The sequence below is a fragment of the Neofelis nebulosa genome, chromosome 16, assembly GCF_028018385.1.
Source record: "Neofelis nebulosa isolate mNeoNeb1 chromosome 16, mNeoNeb1.pri, whole genome shotgun sequence".
NCBI lineage: Eukaryota > Metazoa > Chordata > Mammalia > Carnivora > Felidae > Neofelis > Neofelis nebulosa.
The window spans coordinates 760,082-782,314 of record NC_080797.1 but is presented as its reverse complement, the minus strand read 5'-3'; the positions used below and the strand labels follow the sequence as shown (position 1 = coordinate 782,314).

The 22,233-nt window shown below is 59.6% G+C and overlaps 2 protein-coding genes and 1 long non-coding RNA gene across 7 annotated transcripts in view; 1 reads left to right on the top strand and 2 right to left on the bottom strand.

The window, feature by feature from the left end:
* Positions 1–22,233, bottom strand: part of SLC13A5 (solute carrier family 13 member 5) — a 39,731-nt gene that overhangs the window by 10,679 nt on the left and 6,819 nt on the right. The window contains exons 1-5 of one of the 5 annotated variants that reach the window (XM_058703061.1): positions 9,651–9,765; positions 3,474–3,602; positions 3,175–3,311; positions 927–1,111; positions 196–364 (exon numbers count right to left, since the gene is read on the bottom strand). In XM_058703061.1, coding sequence (XP_058559044.1) covers positions 196–364; positions 927–1,111; positions 3,175–3,311; positions 3,474–3,572 — 590 coding nt within the window. In that variant the 5' untranslated portion in view covers positions 3,573–3,602; positions 9,651–9,765. Of the gene's footprint in view, positions 1–195; positions 365–926; positions 1,112–3,174; positions 3,603–4,279; positions 4,701–8,723; positions 9,048–9,650; positions 9,766–22,233 lie in introns of those variants that run through there. The other 4 variants (XM_058703059.1, XM_058703063.1, XM_058703062.1 and 1 more) reach the window with 4 other exon arrangements.
* Positions 9,939–11,202, top strand: LOC131497097 (uncharacterized). Its single transcript, XR_009254766.1, has 2 exons — positions 9,939–10,257; positions 10,442–11,202. It is a non-coding gene; the product is annotated as an uncharacterized LOC131497097 (long non-coding RNA).
* Positions 10,369–22,233, bottom strand: part of TEKT1 (tektin 1) — a 47,523-nt gene continuing 35,658 nt past the window's right edge. The window contains exon 7 of the mRNA XM_058703071.1: positions 10,369–10,632. Coding sequence (XP_058559054.1) covers positions 10,459–10,632 — 174 coding nt within the window. The 3' untranslated portion in view covers positions 10,369–10,458. The remainder of the gene's footprint in view (positions 10,633–22,233) is intronic.

The following is a 22,233-nucleotide window of genomic DNA, read 5'->3' as shown; positions in this document are numbered from 1 at the left end:
GGGAGGAGGGCAGGACTCGCCCCAGAGCAGAAGCCAGCCGGGTCTGTGCACACCAGCTCCCACCCTGTGGGGGTCTCGGGCAGGTGCAGGGCTGTCCGGCCCCGGCCCCGGCCCCAGCTGAGCAGGAAGGAGAGCTGGGGGCCCCCCCGGCCCCGGGCCCTCCTTACGTCCCCAGAAGGCAGGCCCGTGACTCACTCGTGCATCTGGCCCAGGAGCACCACGTTGGGCCCCGTCCCTGTCAGTGTGGCGGTCCCTCCGATGCTGGCCGCGTAGCACACGCACAGGGTCATGGCCTTGCGCACGCTCCTCCGGTCGCGGTCGGCCCGCAGCCCCTCGGGGGGCCCTTCGAAGGTCACTTGGCTCCCTGTGGGGGGCACGCCGCGGGCTGAGCTCCAGAGCCTGACCTTGCCCCGGGCCCCTGCGGCCTGCCTCCACCTCCCTCCAGGGGCTCAGCTCCACACAAATCCAGCGGCTTCACACACGCCCTTCTCTCCTGGTGCCCTGTCCCTGCTCAGGCTGTTCCCTCCGCTGGGGGACAGGGACAGCCCTCCGAATCCACCTCAGGGCCCTCTCCCCCCGCAAGGCCCGTCCCTCTCCAGCGCTCCCTCGGCGTCCGGCCGAGGCATCCCTGGGTCAGATGAGCCTCGCCGGGGGCCTCCCTACCCGGCCTGCCGGGCTCTGCCGTCCCTGGGGAGCGTGTCTGTGCACCTCTGGAGCTGGAACCCGGTCCGGGGCCCGGCGACAAGGCCATCGCCCCCCCACCCCAGGGACGTGCAGTGAACGCGGCAGAGAATGAATAAGACGGGCGCTCTCTGGCCAGCCCCGGGGCCTCCCCACGCCCCCCCCCCGATGCCTGTGGGAGCAGAGGCCCCCCGGGCAGGGGCAGGTGCGGGCAGGGGTGAGGGGCACTCGGGCCGGGGGCTCACCTGGAAGCTGGCCGGCCCTGCCCTTGTCTGCCAGCTCCAGGGCCCCCAGGCCGGCCTCGGCGGAGCCGGCGGTCTCTATCTGCTGTAACATGGCCTCCACGATGGGCACCATCATGGCCGTGGTGGCCGTGTTGCTGATCCACATGGAGAGAAAGGCCGTGACGCCCATGAAGCCCAGCATCAGCCTGTTGGGGGGGCGGGGGGCGGGGAGGGAGGTTCCCAGCATCAGCCTGCAGAGGCGGGGCGGGGAGGGAGGCCACAGGTTCCCCCGGCGCCCCCCTCGGGAGCCAGTGGGGGACGGGACGGCCCTGCAGGGGTGGCAGGGGCCGGGGCCGAGGCGTGGAAGCCGGTGCGAGACCGGATGGTGTCGGAGGGGGTCACAGCTATAGTGCCTCCCCCCACAACCCTCCCCACAAACATTCTGACACCCCCGTGCCGGCTGCGGGGTCACCGAGAGCCTCAGACCCAGTCAGGGCTGTAAGGGGCTCCCATCCAGCAAGTGAGCACCAACATCCAGCTGCAGCCGGCCCAGTGGGGAGAGCCGGCCCCAGAGTGACCAGGCTGGGCGGCCAGCCCTCAGGGGTGGGAGACTGCCCCCTGCTCCATCCACGCCCTCTGCCCCCTCCACTCGGCAGTGGACCAGGACCACAGACTGTTCTGGAAACATGTCCCTTTACTGGTAACACCCCACCTTCCCCAGCGTCTAGACTGGCTCCTCGTGGAGGACCTGTCGGACGGCAGCCTTCTCCGAGGCCTCTCCCAGCTCCAGCTCCCGCCACCAGGGCCGAGGACATCCCCTCCCCCACCCCCCAGCCTCCCTGGGACATTCATCTCTGGCTGGATCTGGAGGAACGTTCCCACATCTGCTCCCCCTTCGGCTGTGAGCAGGGAGGGTCTGATTCTTCCCCGAGGCTCCAGGGCCGGGACTGGAAGGCTGGGGGGGGGGGGGGGGCGGGGGCTGAATGGGACTCCGCTGCTGGTGGTCTCCGTGCTCCTGTGGGCCAGACCCCTCCCCGAGGTCACTGACCGGCCTGAGGAAGGATCCAGGGAGGTTCAACAGGTGTCCACGCAGGTGGGCCCCATGGACCCAGAAGAGCAGAGGCCAGGAAGAAGCCACGTCTGCATGAGTCAAGGCCCCATGGAAGCTCAGCGAAAAGCCCCCCCCAGGATGGGCAGTGCTGTGGACAGCCGGAGGCCGAGCTCCCAGGAGGAGCGGAGACCAGTGTGTGGCCGTCCCGGGTCTGGAAGGCAAATCTGTGCGGCTCGCTCCAGAACGAGGTCCACCTGCTTGTGGAGAAGCCACACCCTCCAAGGATCCCGAGAGTGAGGATTCTGAGAATTCTAGAATTCGGCTCTCTAAACTACGCAGGGGCTCTGCATTCGACCCCATAGAAGCTCCCTGCAGAAGCTCCATGGAGCGTGACAGATCGGGAGCCGGGGTCTGGGAGTGCCCAGCACGACCCCGACACATGGACTCCCCAGGAGGGATGTACCGGGAATTCACCAGCCGCTGCCTCCAGAGGCCCGGCTGGAGACACAGGGACACAGGCCTGCCTTCACTGAGGGAGCCTCAAGAGAAAGGTGTGGCCTGAGTCCCCAGTTAGAGGCTCAGGCGGTCCGACCCCCATGTGGCCGTCAGCAGCCTTTAGCCTGAGGGCAAGGTGGCAGGTGCTGCGGTCAGGGTCAAGTGCTCCGCCCGCCCGGGGTCTGCAGGTGCTCTCACCGCACCCAGGGGGTCCTGCTCTCGTCACCTCCATGGGGTGGCGGGAAGAGGCCCGTGGCGGGCAGGGGGGACCTTGCAGCCATGAGAAAGTGAGGTACTGAGTGAGGTGGGGGAAAATGACATAGTGGCTTCTCTGCGGCGGGGGGTGGGGTGGTGCATGTGCCAGCTTCGGAGGGGCGGCCTTTCTGTTTCCCCTTGAACTGGGCTGTTGACCTGCCCATTTCCTGCTTTCCCCACAGAACCCCTACGGGTATCAGGCAGGGCTTGATCCAGCCTCCACCTGCTCGGTTCCCTGCGGGACCTGCAACCCCTCCCCCAGGTCCTCTGAACACACAGGGGCCTTCCCTGCCCAGTCTCTTCTGCATTCAGAGGACCTTTACTCCCCGCTGCTCACACGCCCCACCCAGGGGTCCACTGCCTGCCAAGCCCTGGCGGCCGGCCCTCGCCCGAGGGGCATCTGGTGTGGCGCGTCCCGCCCCGGCCCGGCCGTGCAGAGCCCTGTGCCGAGAGAGAGAGGGCACTCACTGTGCTGGCTTGGCCCCCACCCACAGGAGCGTGCGCAGGGCTATCCTCTTGTGCAGATTCCAGCGCTCCACGGCCACGGCCATGATGAGGCCGCCCAAGAACAGCATGTTGGTGTCCTTCATGTACTGGATACACACCTGGAGGACAGCACGGGGCCCATTAGGGCCACCCCGGCCCCGAGACTGGCCAGCAGGCCGGGCCGCCCGAGCGGGGACGGGCCGGGCAGCTCCGACAGGGGCTCGGGGAGTGCGCCACGGGGCAGACGCAGGATGCCGCCGGGGGCCCCCGGGGGCGCTCACCTGCTTGGAGTCCAGAATCTTCAAGAGCGGGAAGAGCAAGGCCGGCATGAGGGAGGTGACGGCCAGGGGGATGACCTCCGTGCACCAGTACACGGCCATGAGGATGATGACGTAGGCACACCTGACGAACTGAAGGAGCAGCCCTGAGGCCTCGGCACCTGGTGCCCCCTTCCCCCACCAGCCCCCACCCCCCCTGCCGGTGGCCGCGGGCACGGCCGGAGCAGGCTGCCGTAGTCAGAGGGCCTGCCCTCGGGCCGCCCCACCAGCCCAGGACCCGAGGGGACCCAGGACCTCATGCCCCTGCCTCCCAGGTGGGTCCTGGGCAAGCCCTCGCACCTGTGCAGGACAGAGTAAGAGAGGGGGCGTGGAGGAAGAGGGGGGAGGAGGAGGACGATGAGGACAAGGACAGAATACAGAGGTCCCCGGCTTCCCACGGTTTGACCTAATGGTTTTTCGACCCTCCAAGGTGCCAACGTGGCCACACGAAGTAGGATCCGTATTTAGAATTCCCCGGGCTCCGCGTGAGCGGCCGGCCTCCTCTGTGACCCTGGCGACAGCGGCCTCAGCTCAGAACAACCGTTCTACGACACCACGGGCCTCCTGGTTGTCACTCTCGGGACCGCACTCCACGAATTGCACAAGACATTCAACACTTTAGGTCAGAGAGGCTGGTGCCCGACTGCGGGGCCGGCTGGTGAGCTCCAGGCGCCACGGCAGGTGCTGAATGCTTTCTCCGCCTAGATACCTTCCGCTGGCTGTGGGTTCACGGGGACACAGCCCCGTCCCAAGTCCAGGAAGATCGGCACCTGTTTAGTAACGTGCCGGTCACTCTCACAACAGCAGATGCGGCGGGGATCCTGGCCCCCTGCCGTGGAGGAAGTGTTTCTTCTCGGCCTGCACGGGAGGTCGGGACCGCCCCACGTTCTCCAGGGGACCCGCTCGCCCCAACTCCTGCTTCGGCTTCTCATTCCCGTCCCAAAGGGCTGCCCGGAGCGCCTGCTCCCGGAAACTAGCTGCCAACCAGCCCGTGCGGAGAACCACTGGTGCAGGGTATTCAGGCTTGTTTTTATTACTGGGCTTTCTCATCAGCACCTCTCGTCACAAAGGCCTCGAGCTTCCGAGTGGAGTCTAACCCTGGGCGAACCGTCCGTCGGTGCCGTTAGCTGCGTAGCCCCCGGGACCTCGGCTTTGCGGTGAGACAGGCCTGGTTCTGGTGTGAGCTGGAGGCCGGCCGCTCACCAGCTGTAGGACTTGGGGCCTCGGCCCCATCACCTCCGGGGACAGGGATGACCTGGCCCGCCTCCCTAGGCTGGCATTTGGGGTGCCCACCCAGACCGCCCTCTCCCCCCCCTCCCGGCCCTTCCCCCGAGTCAGCCACACCTGCTGGCCCTGCCCCTCACCGTGCCACCGCCCGCCTGCACCCTTCTGACCTTCCCACGTCCGGCCCCGCACACTGTGGCTCCCTCTCCCAATCTGCGAATCTGTTCAGGGCATCCCCCATTTAAAAGCCTTCTGTTGCCTTCAGGATAAAACCCAAATGCCTCAACAGGGCTCAGGAGACCCCCTGTAAGGAGCCGGCCCTACAGACACCGCCCCCCCCCCGCCCTGTCCCCCGAACTCCTCTGGCGGTGACTGTCACCACTCTTCTCTTGCACACATACTACCCCCCCCCCCCCCCCGCCTGGAGGGAGCGCTGGCCGCACAGCTCCGGGGTTCTCCCCGGCCCCTCCCCCGCCCCACCCACCCTGTGTCCCCAGCAGCTCGCACCCTGGGCTGTCACGGCTGGCCCCCACCCAGCACACACAGCCAACAGCGACCAGCTTGGGGGCAGAGCCCGAGCCCGTGGGTCACTCTGTCCTCAGCACCCAGCACTGACACTCAGGGGACGCTGGCCGAGTACCGATGTGGGGACAGACCAGCCGAGCCTGAGCCGTCCACCTGACGGCAGATGCACCTGTGCACCGTCACCTTCTCGTCACCCAGGAGACCACCTACTGTGTGCAGGAAACATTGCACCAAGACCTGGAAATTCTCCATCTGGACGGTGTTGCCAGTCATAAAAAGTAAACTTCCTTCGGCCTCCCAGGAGCACCCCGGGGCACTGCCCGACGGCCCGGCCACTGCCGCGTGGGGACCAGTGGTTCTGCGGGGGACCGAGCCAGCCTTGAGCTGTAGACGCAGCATCCGTGGCCTCTGCCCCCACTAGACGCCAGTAGAAAGGGCCCTCTCCAGGGGTGATGGTAAAAATGTCCCCAGACTTTGCCAGACGTCCCGGGGCCCGGGGCCTGCAGGGGTCAATGCTGGTTGGAGTCGCAAGGTTCAAGGCAGGACTGCAGGGCTAGAAGGCCAGGCTTTGGCGCTAGACAGACCCGATCCCTGTCTACTGTCTGCCACTGTCTGGCCTTCAGGGTCCCTGATGTGTCTGGACCTCGGTTCCGTGGCAGGGGAGGCTAGGAATGATCCCCTCCAGTGGCAGACAATAAGGAGGTACATTGTAGAGACTTTAAAAACAGCAACGCTGTCCCCAAATCCTTCTCTTCGTCATCATCCTGCCGTAGCAATGCTCAGCAAGGTCGGTCGCGGATATCCCTCCCCCCACCCCCCCACCCCCCCACCCCCGCCACTCCCAGCCCGGCCCTCTCCCGGCTCGTGCCCAGCCAAGAGCACCCATTAACGTCCGGTGTGCAGAGAGGGCTGGGTGTGACTCATGTCATCTAAACTCAGCAACGTGACACGTGTAACCACTCTTCACGGCCCGGTCCCTGGAGGCACCAAATGTAACCTGCTGGGAATGCGTCTGGAAGGGAGCTTAATTCCGAGAGAAAGGTGGACAGTGGGAGTCACAGGGCAGTGCCCAGCACGCAGCGGGTCAACAGCCGTCTGCCCGATGCACGAGTGAATAAAACCATGGCTCATTATGAAACTAATTAACAAGCAAGGGTGTCTGTGACACCGTGCTTAACGGGGAAACGTGGGTGAGAGCACATCTGTGCGTGGGTGTGTGTTAGGGCACTTAAGAGTGTTTTCATGTTCATATTATATGTAACAGACCTTGCAATTAAGAATTTTTAAATAATTTTGGGGCACCTGGGTGGCTCAGTCGGTTGAGCATCCAACCCTTAGTTTCGGCTCAGGTCGTGATCTCGCGGTTGGTGGGTTCGAGCCCCACGTCCGGCTCTGGGCTGCCACTGTGGAGCCTGCTTGGGATTCTCTCCCCCTCTCTCTGCCCCTTCCCTGCTCGTGCTCTCTCTCTCTCTCTCTCAAAAATAAACATAAAAAAAACTTAAAAAAGAGAATTATTTAATAATTTTAACAAAACAAACAATAGGATGAACATATTGTTTATTCTGTTAAAGAGCAACCTTCTCGGGAAAGGACCCAGAGAAAACTCCCAAGAAGTGAAGCAGAGATGATGCCAGGAAGGATCAAGGTGGAAAAAGAGCAAAGCCGGGGAGAGGGCCGGGCACCAGCAGAGAGTGGCTGCCTGGGAGCCGCTTCCGCACGCTCGGGGACCGGGACGGCCGCCCACGCTGCTGCTGACCGACCGCCCGCCGCCTTCCCGGAAGCCCTGTCCCGGACAGGTGCACCTGGGTTCCTTGCACAAGGGGGCGCTGTGGGGGCGGGGCAGCGAGCTCTTTGCTGGTGACCAAAACAAGAGGCACATGGGAGGGAACAAGGACACAGGGTCCAGATGCTGGGGGCGGGGGGGGGGCAGGGGACAGCACGGAAGGCTGCCTGTAGGATGCCTCTCACGAGGGTCTCCCCTTCCTCGCCTGATCCTCGCTCCCAGGGCAGGTTGCTGACGTGCATACACACCCCGAGTTGAGGGTCCCATCATGAGGGTCCCCCTGTGTGCGCTCATGCGGGCGTGTGGAGGTGTGTGTGTGTCGGGGGGGGGGGGTGTGGGGTCTCAGCCACTCTCTCTCTGAGCAGGAAGGTCAGCCAAGCTGCGGTCACCCTCCCAGGAACTTCACTCCCTGCCAGCACAGAGGAAACGCCAGCTTTCCTGCCTGGCTCCCTCGCCGTCTACGAGAAAATACGGCTTCTCGCAGCTGGTGCGGCACTGAAGGGCCCCCCGTGGTTGGATCTGAGGCCCTTGGCCGGTCCAGGGTCACGCGCAGCCCACCCAAGGGTCCTTCCGGCCTCCCTCCCCCATCCTAGGAACTGGCATCGTCTGCTTTTGGTGCCCAAAGTCCGAAAGCGTCAGAAGCACACCTCCTCGCCCACTGTAGAGATGAGAAAACCAAGGCCCAGAAAGTGCGGGCTCTTGGGTCAAGTCGCACAGAGAAGGCGGCGGTGGAAGTGAAATCTGTCGCAGGTGGGCTCCCCGAACTCCCAGCCCAGCCCCCCTACCTCCTTGGCCCCCGGGGCGCCCCCTAAAGAGCTCCTCTGTTCCCCTGAACCTGCCCCCTGGTGGGGGTGGGGAACCGGAGGCTTCCTGTCTGGGCTCAGAGTGAAGGCGCTCAAAGAGGGATGGAGGAAGGAGCAGCCAGCAGCCACAAAAGGCTTCAAAGGGCTTCGGGCCTCTGCCAAACGGGCTTCCACGGCCCAGCGGCCAGGGCTCCCGGCCCGCCCCCGCCCTGCGGCCAAGGCCATTCATCCAGGCCTCCCTCCCTGAGCGCTGGGCAGCCGGGTAAGGGCCGCGGCTTCCCCGAAGCCCTGGGTCGTGCCACCCAAGGCGTGAGCCTGGGAACGCGCCCGCCTCCTGCCCGGAGCCGCAGGCCAACTCTGACCAGCCTCTCAGCTGGCGGCTTCCCGGCCTCGGAGCAGGGAAGAAATGTGCATCACTGAGAGGGAAACTGAGGCTCAGAGAAGGGCCAGGGAGCGGCAGAGACAGCCCTTCGGGATCCACTCAGGGGTGATCGTTTTGCGTGCCTCCCTGACTGGCCTCGGGAGCCCCCCACAGCTGCGAATTCCTCATTTGCTAAGAGGGGGTGGGGGGACACAGGCGTCCAGGCTCCCCGTGGGTGCGGGCGACACTTGAGGGTGAAGTGGAGGGAGATTCCGAGCCAGGGGCTGAGCCCATGGACAGTCTGTGTGGCAGGGTCCCAGCTGGCTTGCGGGTTTCTGCGCTCTGGGGTCTCCGTGCCCCTCGACATTGTTTGTGGGCGCCTCCCATCTGGCCCCCGGAGCTCCCGCCAGAGTGCGCCCCCGGGGATCCCCGCGCTCCAGCTCTGTGCTCCCGGGTCGGTGCCCGCGGCCCGCGCAGGGCGCAGGGGGTCGGCGGGGCTGCGGGGAGACGCAACTGACCTTGGCGGGCATCAGAATGACGAGTGGCAGCAGCAGGAGCGGGGTGAGGAACAAGATCACGAAGGACTTGAACCTGGAGACATAGCTGCGCGCCGCCGAGGCCATAACGCAGGAGGGAGGCGGCGGGAGAGCCGAGTGACGGCAGCCAGCGACCCGAGGGCTTAAGAAGGGGCCGCAGCGGGAAGGGGAGGGGGGGCAGGGCCAACCCCGCCCCCGTGGCGGGGCCTCCCCGCGGCCCCAGGGGCGGGGCCACCGCGCGGGGTCGGTGGGGCGCGCCGGCCCCCAACTCCGCCAACCCCGCCCGGGAGCGTCCTGGGCCCGGGCACCCGCCGGCTCTCCAAGGCTTTCCTGCGCTGCCCAGGACAGAGGCGCGCGCGGGGCTGCCGACCAGGGGCGATGGGTCGTTCGTGGTGCCGGCTTTGGCGTGAGCCCCCGTCCCCAGAGCCACCTGCAGCCTCCTGGTCTCCGCGGGGCTCCCGGACGCAAAGTCCTCGCAAGCCCCTGGGTCCCTCGGAACTGACGCCCCGGACGCTCCCTCCTTTGCCGGTTACTCCCGCCCCTGCCTCCCGCACTCCAGAGGCGTCTCTGGCGGAGACGTCCCCGCGCCCTCCTCGCCGCCGGCCTTGCGCCCGCAGGTCACCCCGGCCTCCCGGCCGCGTCCGCGCTGCGCTGGGCGCAGGACCCCTCCCCCCCTCCGCGCGCCCTCCCCGACCTAGCGCGTCCCGCGCTCTGCAGCGATCGCTGAGGAGGCCGCGCAAAGGTCCCCGAGGGCCGAGCGCCTTTCGCCCTCCAGCGGACACCAGCCGCCTGCCGCTCCCGCCTGACCCAGGCTGCTGTTGCCAAGTTACAGAGGGGACGGCGGCCGGCGGGGCAGGGGGTCTCCGGTGGAAGGGCCCTTCAAACATTCTGTCTCCTGAAAACACTTACTCAGCGCCTGTTGTGTGCTGGGCCCCTGGCTGGGGCGCTGGAGACCAAGGTGCAGACAGTAAGGCCTCCTCACTGCCTCCTTCCCTCCCTTCTCCTCCGCAGTCCGGTCTCATCCTGCAGCTTTCTGTCGGTGAGTCGCACCCAGCCTGGGCTTGAACCCCAGCCTGCCCCTTAGTGGTCAGGCCGGGTCTCATCCCGCCCTGGTGCTGGAGCCCCACACGCATTTCCATTTCCAACCTTTCCCGCCTGGACGCACAGCAGGACCTAAAACAACACATCCTAAGTCAGGCCGGTGACTTTTCCCGTGACCCCCACCTAAGGAGGCCCCCCCAGACCCCTCCTGCCTCTGTGAGCCTCCTGCCAGCACCCTCCTGCTTTGTCCTTCTCAGAATTTCCCCCCTTGCCTTCCCCACCCCCAACCCTCTACCCCCACACCCTGCACACTCACCACAATCTGTACCTTTATGTGTTTACTGGCGTGGACTTTCTTTAATGGCTGCTTTATTCCTCACCGTCTGCCAGCCAGCACCTTCTACGTGGCTGGTGCGGTGCACTCTCTCAGAGCCTTTGCTCCGGGACGTGCGAATGAGACAAGGAAACCATTTCGGTAGGTTAACACAACGGCTTTCCAGGGGGCCCAACCCGGGTACAGGTGGACCCCGGAGCCGTGCTGCCTGGATCTGTGTCCCGGCCTTATCACATGAAGCTCATTTTTTCTTAAATCACATGAAGCTCATTTTTTCTTAAATGGGGGTAGTAACACCAACTGATTCCAAAAAGTTGCCTTGAAGGTTGCAGGAGTCAACGCTCAGAGAGCTAACACGATCTCTGGCATCCGAGAAGCAGTCGGGAAAGATTTGCTCTTACCAGTATCCGAAAAATGCTCTGAGTTGCAGCAGCGATGGGGGAAGACTTCACGGAGGCGGTGACATTTGAGCTGAGACTTCGGAGCTGAGTAAGATTTGCCAGGCAGCAGTGGAGGCTAGTCAGAATCCATCAGCGAACGAAAACATAACAAAGTGGTTGAGAAAAAAAAAACTTTAGAAGTTTAGTCCTAGAACGTAAGTACTGCGACGAGAAAATAAACCACGTGGATGGAGGGATTATATCAATTCGTGGACGGGAAGACCAAACACCGTAAAGAGACACGCGTCTCTCAAGTCAATCAACAAGTCCCATTCGATTCCCGTTAACCCCCCACGGAGTCTTCGTCTCACAAGCGGTCTAGAATTCAGACATTTGCGGGGAGTAATGGAAGGAAATTGCCCTATCAGAGTTCAAGGCTTACGAAGTCATAGTAATTGGTGCCATCACTCACTACTGGCATGGGGACAGAAAAAGTAGGTCACCAGATTAAAGAGCCTAGAAACGGACCGCGCACGCTCATATGGAACCTTGACGTACAAGACAGATTGATGGATATTCAGTGCCCACTGGCAGCTGTTAGACTAATTAGTTTTTAGCAGCAGGGATATTTGTCTTTCGCTAAACATGTTGACCACGTAGGAACAGCGTGATGATAATATCTAATAAATTAATGAACTTATTTCCCTTTTTGTATTCATGAGTTTTATTTAGTTATTTCCAAAAGCTGAACATAAAGGTTCGATTTTCGAATGCAAATATATTTACCAACAGAAAACTCTGTTGTTTTTTTTATCAAACTCCCACTTACAAAAAGCTTAAAGCTTAAAAAAAATTTTTTTTAATGTTTATTTATTTTTGAGACAGAGGGAGAGAGACAGAGTGCGAGCAGGGGAGGGGCAGAGAGAGAGGGAGACACGGAATCTGAAGCAGGCTTCAGGCTCCGAGCTGTCAGCACAGAGCCCGACACGGGGCTTAAACCCACGAACAGTGAGATCATGACCTGAGCCGAAGTCGGATGCTTAACCGACTGAGCCACCCAGGAGCCCCCAAAAAAGCTTATAATTTTAGCCTGTTAACATCGCATGATAATAAACGAAGTAATGAAAAGGAGGTATCAATTTATATCTTGTATTGGTAACTTACCGAAAAATGGAAGGTGTCAAACGTCATATCTCTATGTGGCTGCTTGGAGTAACCTACCCCCTCAGGATCTGTTCTGCATTTTTTCCCCTTGGGGCTTTTTAAAAATGATGTTCCTCAAGATATGGATTCAAACATTAGGATATATTTCTTGAAGATAAAAATAAATAGTTCCCTAACTAAAAATATGTTTTTACTGATATACACAAAATTAAAATTATTTTGGAATATTTGGTCATAATGATATATCATCTGTAATTGTGTAATGCAACTTTTATCCCCATCTGAATAACTTAATAGAATTTTAATCCTTTTAACGTTTTTTGTTTTTTGTGTTTTTTTTTTGAAGGAGAGAGAGAGAGACAGAGCGTGAGCGGGGGAGGGGCAGAGAGAGAGGGAGACACAGAATCGGAAGCAGGCTCCAGGCTCTGAGCTGTCAGCACAGAGCCCGACGCGGGGCTCGAACCCAAAAACTGCGAGATCGTGACCTGAGCCGAAGTCGGACGCTCAACCGACTGAGCCCCCCCAGGCACCCCTAATAGAATTTTAATCTTAACACCAAGGCAGTGGGGCACCTGGGGGGCTCAGTCAGTCTGTTAAGCGTCTGACTCTTGATTTTGGCTCAGGTCATGATCTCATGGTCCTTGAGATGGAGCCCCACGTCGGGCTCTGTGCTGACAGCACGGAACCTGCTTGGGATTCTCTCTCTCCCTCTCTCCCTGCCCCTCCCTGCCCCCCCCCTCAAAATAAATAAATCAACATTTTTTTAAAAACTGAGATATATCAGTTTGACCTCAGTTTCAATTTGCAGTTACTACTTTCTGGTAAGACATAATGGGCTTCGTGTGCAATTTAAATTTTTGAAAATGTACCAGCCTATGGGTGAATTTCTAAGACATCGAAATGGGGATGTTGATGAAAACAGAGATGAGAATTCCCTTAGATACCGTTAGGCGGCGGATGCGATGGCCAGAATCAGACTCTAGAGATTACACAAATGTAGTAACGGTTTTTCAATCCCATAAACCCAGCTGCAACCACATCAGAATTTACAGAACGCTGTTCATGCTGAGCCCTGCAGGCCGCCTCCCCAGCACACTTGTTCATTTACGAAACCATCTATCGAGGAAAACGACTTTGCAAAACAGCCTCCGAAAGCACACCTATCGATGTTCTATGAGAAGAGCTGGGTGATAATGAGAATATGAGGCAAGGGTAACATCTTCACAGGCCATCGCGGCTCTGGATGCCCGTACAGACTAGCATCACTGGGGGCCAAGACTAGGATTCTCTTAAAAATATTTAGAGGGGCGCCTGGGTGGCGCAGTCGGTTAAGCGTCCGACTTCAGCCAGGTCACGATCTCGCGGTCCGTGAGTTCGAGCCCCGCGTCAGGCTCTGGGCTGATGGCTCAGAGCCTGGAGCCTGTTTCCGATTCTGTGTCTCCCTCTCTCTCTGCCCCTCCCCCGTTCATGCTCTGTCTCTCTCTGTCCCAAAAATAAATAAAAAAAAAAAAAAAACGTTGAAAAAAAAAAATATTTAGAGCTGAGGACGCCTGGCTGGCTCAGCCCGTTAAGCAACTGACTTCATCTCAGGTCGTGATCTCACGGTCCATGGGTTCGAGCCCCGCGTCGGGCTCTGTGCTGACAGCTCAGAGCCTGGAGCCTGTTTCACAGTCTGTGTCTCCCTCTCTCTCTGCCCCTCCCCCGCTTGTGCTCTGTCTTCCTCTCTCAAAGATAAATAGACATTAAAAAAAATGTGAAAGCACAGGGTGGATGTCATCTATGGCCTCCATATGCTTTCAAAGCCACTTGTCTGTGGCAAAGATAAAAAAGGTTGGCTTTCGATTACATTTGTCTTGAAATAAGAATTTAGAAAAAGGTTCTGGCCCGGTGCTGGCGAGGGCACGTCGCCCCTGGGTCTCTCCCACACTATTGCTGGGAGTTTAGAGCAGCCTAGACGTAGAAACGGTCTGGCTTATAAAGTCAAACATGCATCATCCTGGAGAAGAGACAGCACGTTCACGCATCAGCCTGAGTGTCAATGTTCGTAGCAATGTCATTAATAACGGCCCCAAGCCAGCAACATCCCCGCGTCCCTCCACGGGTGAGGGTGTAAACAGCCAGCCGGCCGTGCGGCGAAATACCGTTCAGCCGGGAGAAAGAACATATCCGGACAGATCTCAAGGGGATCCTGCTGAGTGAACAAGCCAGTCTCAAAAGGCTACGTACCGCATCACTCCATTTATCCGACATTCTGCAAGTAAAAAAGTTAAGAGGGAGCAGAACGGACCAGCGGCTCCCGGGGAGCAGGGTTGGGGAGCATGTGGCTCCAAGCAGGTGACTGGGGGGGGAGTCTCCGCGGGGACTGGACGTTCTCTATCCTCGTTGCGCTGACGGACGCACCGAGTCTCACCGCGTGATAGCGTTTGCTACGCTGAAAACGTGCGATGTCGTGCTGTGGTTTGCTCTGGGCTACAGACAGACGTAGGAAAAGAAGATAGAAATACACATCACGCTGGGTCTAGTTTTAACCTGCTCGGGAGGCGGCCGCTGTTCGGAGCGGGGCCCCCACTGTGTCTGAAATGTTTTATTACCTCGCGGGGGACACAGGGGCGTCCACCGCGTGGTCCCCGCGCTTCCTCGCATATTTTGAGTGTGGCAAAGTGAGCGTGTGTGCCGTTTTCGAAGGGGCCTGCACACACACGGAGCACCAGAGCAGGAGTGAGGCTCCAGGCGTAAGAGAGAGGAAACAGCCTTTCGGACGAAATACCTGAAAGCTGAGCCACCCCGCACCCCAGAGCCCCGGGGGCGGAGAGGCCGAACCGTGTGTTTTGGAGTGAGGTGAGTTTTGTTTTGCTTTTATCGCTATGTCCATCAGTGACATCCCGGGTAGAATGTGCACTTTGATCCCCCTTCCAGGTCGGTGCCGGGTCCAAAGTTTTGTGTCATGAACGAGTGACGCTGGCTTGACGGGCTGGCACGCGGGTCCCTCTGGGCTCCCGGACCTCTCAAAATTTCCCCTTTGCCCTAATTATTCAGTTCCCTTCGCGCTGAGTGCCATGGAATTCTTTTCCTGAGTCCTTTTCTTCTCCTCTCTGTCAGGTCCGTCCATCAATGGGGAGGACGAAAGCTTTGGTTTCCATGGCCGGAACGTGTGCTTTTATGGCACATTGCATTTTGTTGTTAAAGACGCCAGATAGCGGTCTCTTCTGCTGAATTAAGTGACAAAATCGTGTTGTGCAGGGTTTTCTTTTAAACATTAAAAAAAAATTTTTTTTAATGTTTATTTATTTTTGAGACAGAGGCAGACAGAGCACGGGCGGGGGAGGGTCAGAGAGAGAGGGAGACACAGACTCCGAAGCGGGCCCCAGGCTCCGAGCCGTCAGTCCAGAGCCCGACGCGGGGCAGGAACCCACAAACCGTGAGATCATGACCTGAGCTGAAGCCGGACGCTTAACTGACCGGGACACCCAGGCACCCCTTGTGTGGGGTTTGCTGTAACAAAGAAAGTTGTTCAGAATCCCGGGTGAGACCTGGGTCATGAGCATGGAGGGACAGCACCCACGACGTCCTCTCCCTACTGACAGACCCTCCACAGGGGGCTCAGCACGGCCTCTCCCCCTTCTCCCCCGTTACACCTGCTTTTCTCCACCTTCCCAGACTGACCGCTACACTCCTGCCTCCCAGGAACAGAGAACTAGAACCAGTGGTCTACACCCGCGGCCCCCAACCTCTCCTCCCACCCTTAAATCCAGGCCAATGTGGCTTCTGTTGCCGTAACTACACTGGGACAAACTGACCAGTGTCTCCACCTCGCTGGTTCTAGTGACCCCATAGGGTCTGCGCTGGACTTGCTCCTGGCAGCACCTGACAGGACCGAGCTCTCCCTCCCGCGGCCCCTCCCCTCCAGCTCCGGGGGCCCCACGACCGAGCTCTCCCCCGCCTCCCGCGGCCCCTCCCCTCCACCTCCGGGGGCCCCCGACTACCGAGCTCTCCCTCCCGCGGCCCCTCCCCTCCAGCTCCGGGACACCCCCAAGACCGAGCTCTCCCCCCCGCGGCCCCTCCCCTCCAGCCCAGGGGCCCCCACTCTCTGGTCCCTCCCACCCTGGTGGCTCATCCCTGGGCCCCGCTGCCATGTCTTGTAAAGCTCTGAACATTTGAGAATCCCAGGGCTGAGTTCCTTCCCGACTCGGTCAGTGGGCTGGCTCACTGTCATCTCTATGACGTGGGTCCATCTCCAGGCCACCCCAGGCCTCCTCCGGAACAGACTTGCGTCTCCAGCCGCCTACCTGCTGGCTCCCCTTGAACCCCTACACACGCCCGACACATAAACTGTCCCCATATGGGCAGGGCTCCCCCCCCCAGCACCCGCTGCTGTTCTGGCTGTTCCCCAACCTGGGAACGGGGTCCCCAGTGTAGCCGAATGCCTCCCTGTCCTCACCTCCATGGGGACCGCCCCATCCCAGCCCGCAGCCTCCCTGCTTCCCCGCTACCTCTCCTGTGCGTCCGCAGCACAGCCCCCAGATGACCTCAGCCACCTCTCCCCTCTGATGAAAACCCTCGCTAACTTTCCACCGCGCTCACCGTGGCCTCAACCGGAAATGGTCAAGGTGTCATGGGGCCTGGCGTCCCAGCACGTGCGTCCCCTCCGCGAGCCCACTCTATTCCAGCTGCTCAGCCCAACGGACCACACCTGCTCCCGCCGTGGGGTCTTTGCAGATGCCGGCCCTTCGTCCCGGAGAACCTGCCAGGCGCCTACCCACAGGACGTGCCCCTCGCTGCCTCCCCACCTCTGATTCCCGCCGCCAGGTGAGAAGGCCTTTCCCGTCCGCCCGCATCAATGGCGTCTCCGGGCAGTTCACAGCCCCTTCTGCGCGTCTCTTCTCACCTCTCCCCACAGCTTTCGATCGGGTCCGTCCCCGACTAGAACACGAGCTGAGGGAGCAAGAATGTGTCCACTGCCCTGTTCACCCCTGCCTCGCACATAGTAGGTGCTCAACAAAGCCTGGCTGAAGGAGGAGGGAGGGAGAGGGAAAAGCCAGTATGACTTTCAGCTTTCCAGCTTGGGGGCTGGGGGGGTTGGCTGGCGGGTGGCAGGGTCGTTTACAAATACGCGCATATTGTGACAACTTTGACACCAAATCCAGGCAAGGAAGGTTCATAAGGGGAAAAGTATATGCCTGCAGATGAACACATACGTACCCCAAATAACTCAGTGTAAAATCAGTCCCACAAAGCACCAAAAACGTCTTTTCTTTACCCTTTTATTTTAGAGAGAGAGAATGAGAGCCTGAGCAGGGGAGGGGCAGAGAGAGAGGGAGACACAGAATCCGAAGCAGGCTCCAGGCTCCGCGCTGTCGGCACAGAGCCCAATGTGGGGCTTGAACCCACGACCCATGAGATCATGACCTGAGCCAAAGTTGGATGCTTAGCAGACAGAGTCACCCAGGTGCCCCTAAAAAAATTTTTTTAATGTTTATTTATTTTTGAGAGACAGCGGAGGAGAGGCAGAGAGAGAGAGAGAGAGACATAGATTCCAAAGCAGGCTCCAGGCTGTGAGCTGTCAGCACAGAGCCCGATGCGGGGCTCAAACCCAGGAACTGCGACCTGAGCCGAAGTCGGACGCTGAACCCACTGAGCCAGGAGCCCCAGCACCAAAGATGTCCTCACACGACACCCCTCCTCAATGAGCAGTGTGGCCGAGTGAAGAACTCTACGCTGAAAACCGCTTTCCCTCAGAAACGTGAGAGAATTTTCTCCTCTGTCTTTTAATATCCAGTGTTTTTATCAAAACTCTAAGTCCGTTCTTGCTCTGGGTTAGTTTTAAGGGAACCTGCTGTATTTTCCTCTCTGGAAATTGACAGGCTTGTCCCCAGGGTTCTGAGATTTTCGAATCGAATGTTTAGTTTTGTGTGTGTGTTAAGCTTAGCAAACTGACGTCCTTTCGTTCCGGAGATTTTTGTTAAATTATTTCTTTGATCGGGGCGCCTGGGTGGCTCAGTCGGTTAAGCGTCCGACTTCGGCTCAGGTCACAATCTCACGTTCCGTGAGTTTGAGCCCCGCGTCGGGCTCTGGGCTGATGGCTCAGATCCTGAAGCCTGCTTCCGGTTCTGTGTCTCCCTCTCTCTCTGCCCCTCCCCTGTTCATGCTCTGTCTCTCTCTGTCTCAAAATAAATAAATGTTAAAAAAAAATTTTAAAAAAATAAAAAATAAAAAATAAATTATTTCTTTGATCGTGTCTTCCTTTCCGTTTCCCTCAACTTCACCTTCCAAGATTCCTATTGAGCTGGGTTTGTTGTTTTTTTTTTTCCACTATCACATTGTTCACTTCCAATTAACAATAGTCTTTTGTTTTACGTTCTCTTCTTGTTCCTGAAAGCATCTTTTCAAAAATCTCTCCGGATCTATTCACAGCATGCACACGCACACACGCACACACTCTCAGGCCTCACCTCTGCACGAGGGCAGTCAGACCTGACCGCCTCCAGAATCCCTGCTCACCTCCCTGGTGAGATGATTTCTCGGCATTTATTTACAAAGTTCACGTGCATTCCTCGGCTTTGGGCTTTACCCCTCTGGCCTGCGAGCGCTCTGAGTGCACAGCCCCTGAGCCAGGTGTTTAAAGGCCTTTTGGCTGTCAAATTAATTAATCAATGAAAGAAAGTGGAAAATTCAGGAGCCTAGCCCCTCTCTACTGTATCTCGTGAAACAAAGCAGGATAAGGAAATAATTCAACCCCGACTGTGCCTCCTGCCTTGTAAGGTCATTTCCCACCGCCTCGGCCTGCTGCCCCGCCTTACTTTTCCCGACGACATGCACATATTGGCTCTTTACTGATAGTAAAGAGGTGCCTGGGTCTGAATTTTTTCTCTTCCGCCCCAGACGAGTGACAGGAACAGACTCGACGTGCGTGGTCATTTGTCCCGTGTCCCCCGACACGGCGTTTGGCAGCAGCGAAGGCGGCCGTTGTGTCAGTGAGACCGGAGGCCCCCGAGCACCGACCCTGAAGTGCCCCTCAGGGCCCCGGGAAAATGCCCGTCTGGGGACAAGGAGGGGAGTGTCTGCTGGTGGGGGGGGGGGGACCAGGGAGGGTGCAGCAGGTGCTGTCACCAGTGTGTGAAGAGAGACCTCAGACAGACGAAGGGCAGAGAGTACCGGGGACCAGGGCACACACAGAGTCCTGGAGCCGCGGCTTCTCGCCAGGGGCCTAATGACAAGGTTCCCCTCCCGCGCCTGCCGGCCGAGCAGGAGCCAGGAGGGCACCCCCGGACTCCGCTGCCCATCGGGGCCCCAGGGTCGGCCCCAAACACAAACACAGAGGTTCCGGGGCTTGAATTCCATCCAGAGACTGGTCATTTCGTGCAATTGCATGCGGTCTGAAAAAGAAACTCCCACCCCCACACACTGCCCTCCGGCAGACAGCAGCCTCCACCATCGCGTCTCGCGGGGCCCGGGTCCATTCTGACCACAGGATCCTCCCAAAGGCACCACCGAGGGGCAGGCGCAATCACACCGTGTAATTTCCGTCTGGGAAGCGAAATGCCTCTGCCGTTACATCATTCCCCTTAGCGTAGCGGTCCCGGAGGAATAACGCCCGAGATGGTTCTCGAGGCCGACGACTGAAATCTTCCTGTTGTGATTTTCCCTCCTGCCTCCCGTGGCCCCGGACCCCCCTCACACACAGTCTCTCACTTGCCCTCAAGTCCACGCGCGGAGGCGAGTGCCGTTATCCCGCTACCTGGTCCAGCCCACTGCCCCGGCGTCCTCCTCCCCGCAGAAGGGGACATCTGCACGACTCAGGTCAGGGGCGGGGCTCCCATGGCAGCCCGGACCCCTCCCGTCCCACGGCTGGACAGCCGCCAAGCGGGCGGCCACAGTGGCCTGGAGAGGAGTCCTAAGCTCACGCGGGGCGTTTTGCATCTAGTGTTTTACGGGACGAGGTTGGGGAGGCTTGGTGGCCAGCCAGGGCCGGCTGGCTGAACGATGAAGTCATGCGAGCCCGCGGACCCGCTCACGTCGTGGTGGGAATGGGGACAGGCTTCGGTGCCAGCCAGAACGCGCCCGCTCACCCGCTCAGCGGTGGCTCTGCAGCGGGCCCGGCGGTCAGAAGGAATTCTCGCTTTGTCTGTAATATTCTAATTTTTTTCCAGTGGAAGCATGTTGGTGCGTTAGTGGCATAGTCATGAGTCATGTTTAAAATCAAAGGACCACGGCCGTCCTGCTGCTTGGAGAGCCCTCGGCGTCTGGGAGGGGCTTCTAACTTCCCGCTCTATTTGACTCAGACGCGCACCCTTCACACCCGTTCAGGCCGGCCAGCGCCCGACCTCCCGCCACAGGCACCTGGGCACCACACGCGGGTCCCTCTGGCGGAAGGCGACCGATCAGAAAGCCGCACGGGAGAGGCCTTGACTCTCCAATCACTCGTGCAGACAGACCAGCAGCTAACTACAGCCGGGGCAAAGGAGGGCGGCCCCGACCAGTGGTAACATAGGAGTCGTCGGCAGGGGAAGGGGGGGAGCGGGGCGGGACAGTCTGGAAAGAGGAAGCATCTTGGAAGAAAAGTAGGGTGTGGACGAGAAAGCTCGGGGTCACTTCCAGTTCACCCCTCTCCCACCGATTATTGCCCCCGGGAGGCCTCACCACGTGCCCCCTTTTGGGTCTCAGCCACCCCTCCGTCCCGGGGGTCCCCGCGGGAGACAGGACACCCTGTGACGTCTCATTTTTTTCATTACTGTCAATACTCACCAGAGCTCCAGGAGACGGACAAGGGTGGGCAGCAAAGGTCGTCGGGATCGAGGAAGGAACCGGGAGGCTGACCCGGGTCTCTCCTGGCCCGGCGCCCCCTGCCCCCACATGTCCAACAAGGTGGGCTGTGACTCGCTTGGGCACCCAAGTCCTGGAGTCGCACCAACCTTGTTTGAACCCAGCTCTGACACTCGCCGTGTGACCTTGGGCAAATTACATAACCTCCCTGTGCCTCCGTTTCTAGAGCTGCAAAATGGGGCTGTTAACGCTTACACCAGACCAGCTGGGCGACGAAACGAGACAGTGTCTGCAAGATGCTTGGCATAAGCCTGGAGACCCCACCGTGGGGTCTCTGGTTCGGTGCCCGAATTTAAGAGTCAGGCAGGAGACCGGAGTCCGATCCGGGCCTTTCCCTCAGTACGGTGGTTTGCAGCCCTCCGTTAGCACGGCTGCTCCGGGCTGGGAAAGGCTCTGAGACCCCAGGGGTACGCACTAGGAGGGGTCTCTCACGTGAGCGTGGGGGCACGTGTGTGGCCTCACGTCCTGTCCCCGCATCCCCGAGGCCCCCGTCCCGCAGACCGTCACCCCTTCTCTTCCAGGTGAAGCTTACTGGCACCTGGGGGGGGGGGGGGGGGGGCTGCCCCGCACGCTCGCCCACGGCATCCCGGCCCCCTGCCCCAGCCTCACTCCTGGGGCCAGGTCCCCTCCGTCTGACGAGTTCATCCAGGGCCAGGGTAGTGACGGGGTCCTCTGCCCTCTCCCCTCTCTCCTCTGCAGCAACGCAGCCCATCTTTCTTCCACGAGCTCCAGGTGTCTGTCCCCACCCTGTGCACCTGCACCTCCAGACATGTCAGCGAGCTCATCCACTCCCGTCTTCTTGCTCTGATGGAAAGGCCAGAGGCCAAGGCTCAGCTCGGAGCCCCGGCCCTGGGACTCAGAGCCAGCCTTCCCTCCTACACCCGCGGCACGCCGCATCCCTGCGCCTTAGAATCCCCCAGGACCTCTCTCAGCCTCCACAGCCCCGGCCACATGCCAGACCAGGGATGTCACACTCTCTAGGATCGGGCACATCAGTGGTTTTCTGCAGGTTCGCCGAGCGATGCCCCCCCCCACCCCCCGTGTGGACAAGATTGGGAGGTCGTGCCCTTGCATCCAGCGCCGAGAGCCCCGAGCCCGGTGGACCAAGGGCGGTCGGTCATTAGTACCCAGCGGTGCCCCCAGAGAACCCTGTTTGATTCCAGATGAGGGAGAATGTCTGCAAGTTGTAGCAAAAAGCTGGCATTGGAAGTTACCCATGCAAGCTCCCCGAGGCCGAAATAAACGACAGTGTTTCCACAGATACGCGGCCCACAGATACACGGCCACGTTCAACCCTCTCCAAGGCTCAGGAATTTCCTAATCGTGTTTACAAACCATAAAAGGTGAGTATGAATTGTGAAGCTAATTACACACGGGCTTGACTTTTTATGAATCAAATTCTGGGAACAGAAAAATGCCCTGAACGTTTTTAACATGAAGCACCTAAGAATCTAAATGTTTCTAGCAGAGTTGCAATTATCTGCAAATTCTTTAAGTTCCCGCTGAGCCATGAGATGTGCTGCCCCCACGTTTTTATCTGTCTAACCGCCCGCACCTCCTTCCTGTGGAAGGACCACAAGTGGTGCGCAAAGAAATGTCTTCTATTCAGTTGATTCAACTATGCACGTGTGACGTCTGTTGCCTGTAACAGAACTTGATTTCTCTGAATCTCAAATCTTTGGGCCACTCAGCCCCGTCCGTTAGGAATTGTCGGGCTGTGGACGCCCCCCAAAATGCTGACCGTTCCTCGGGA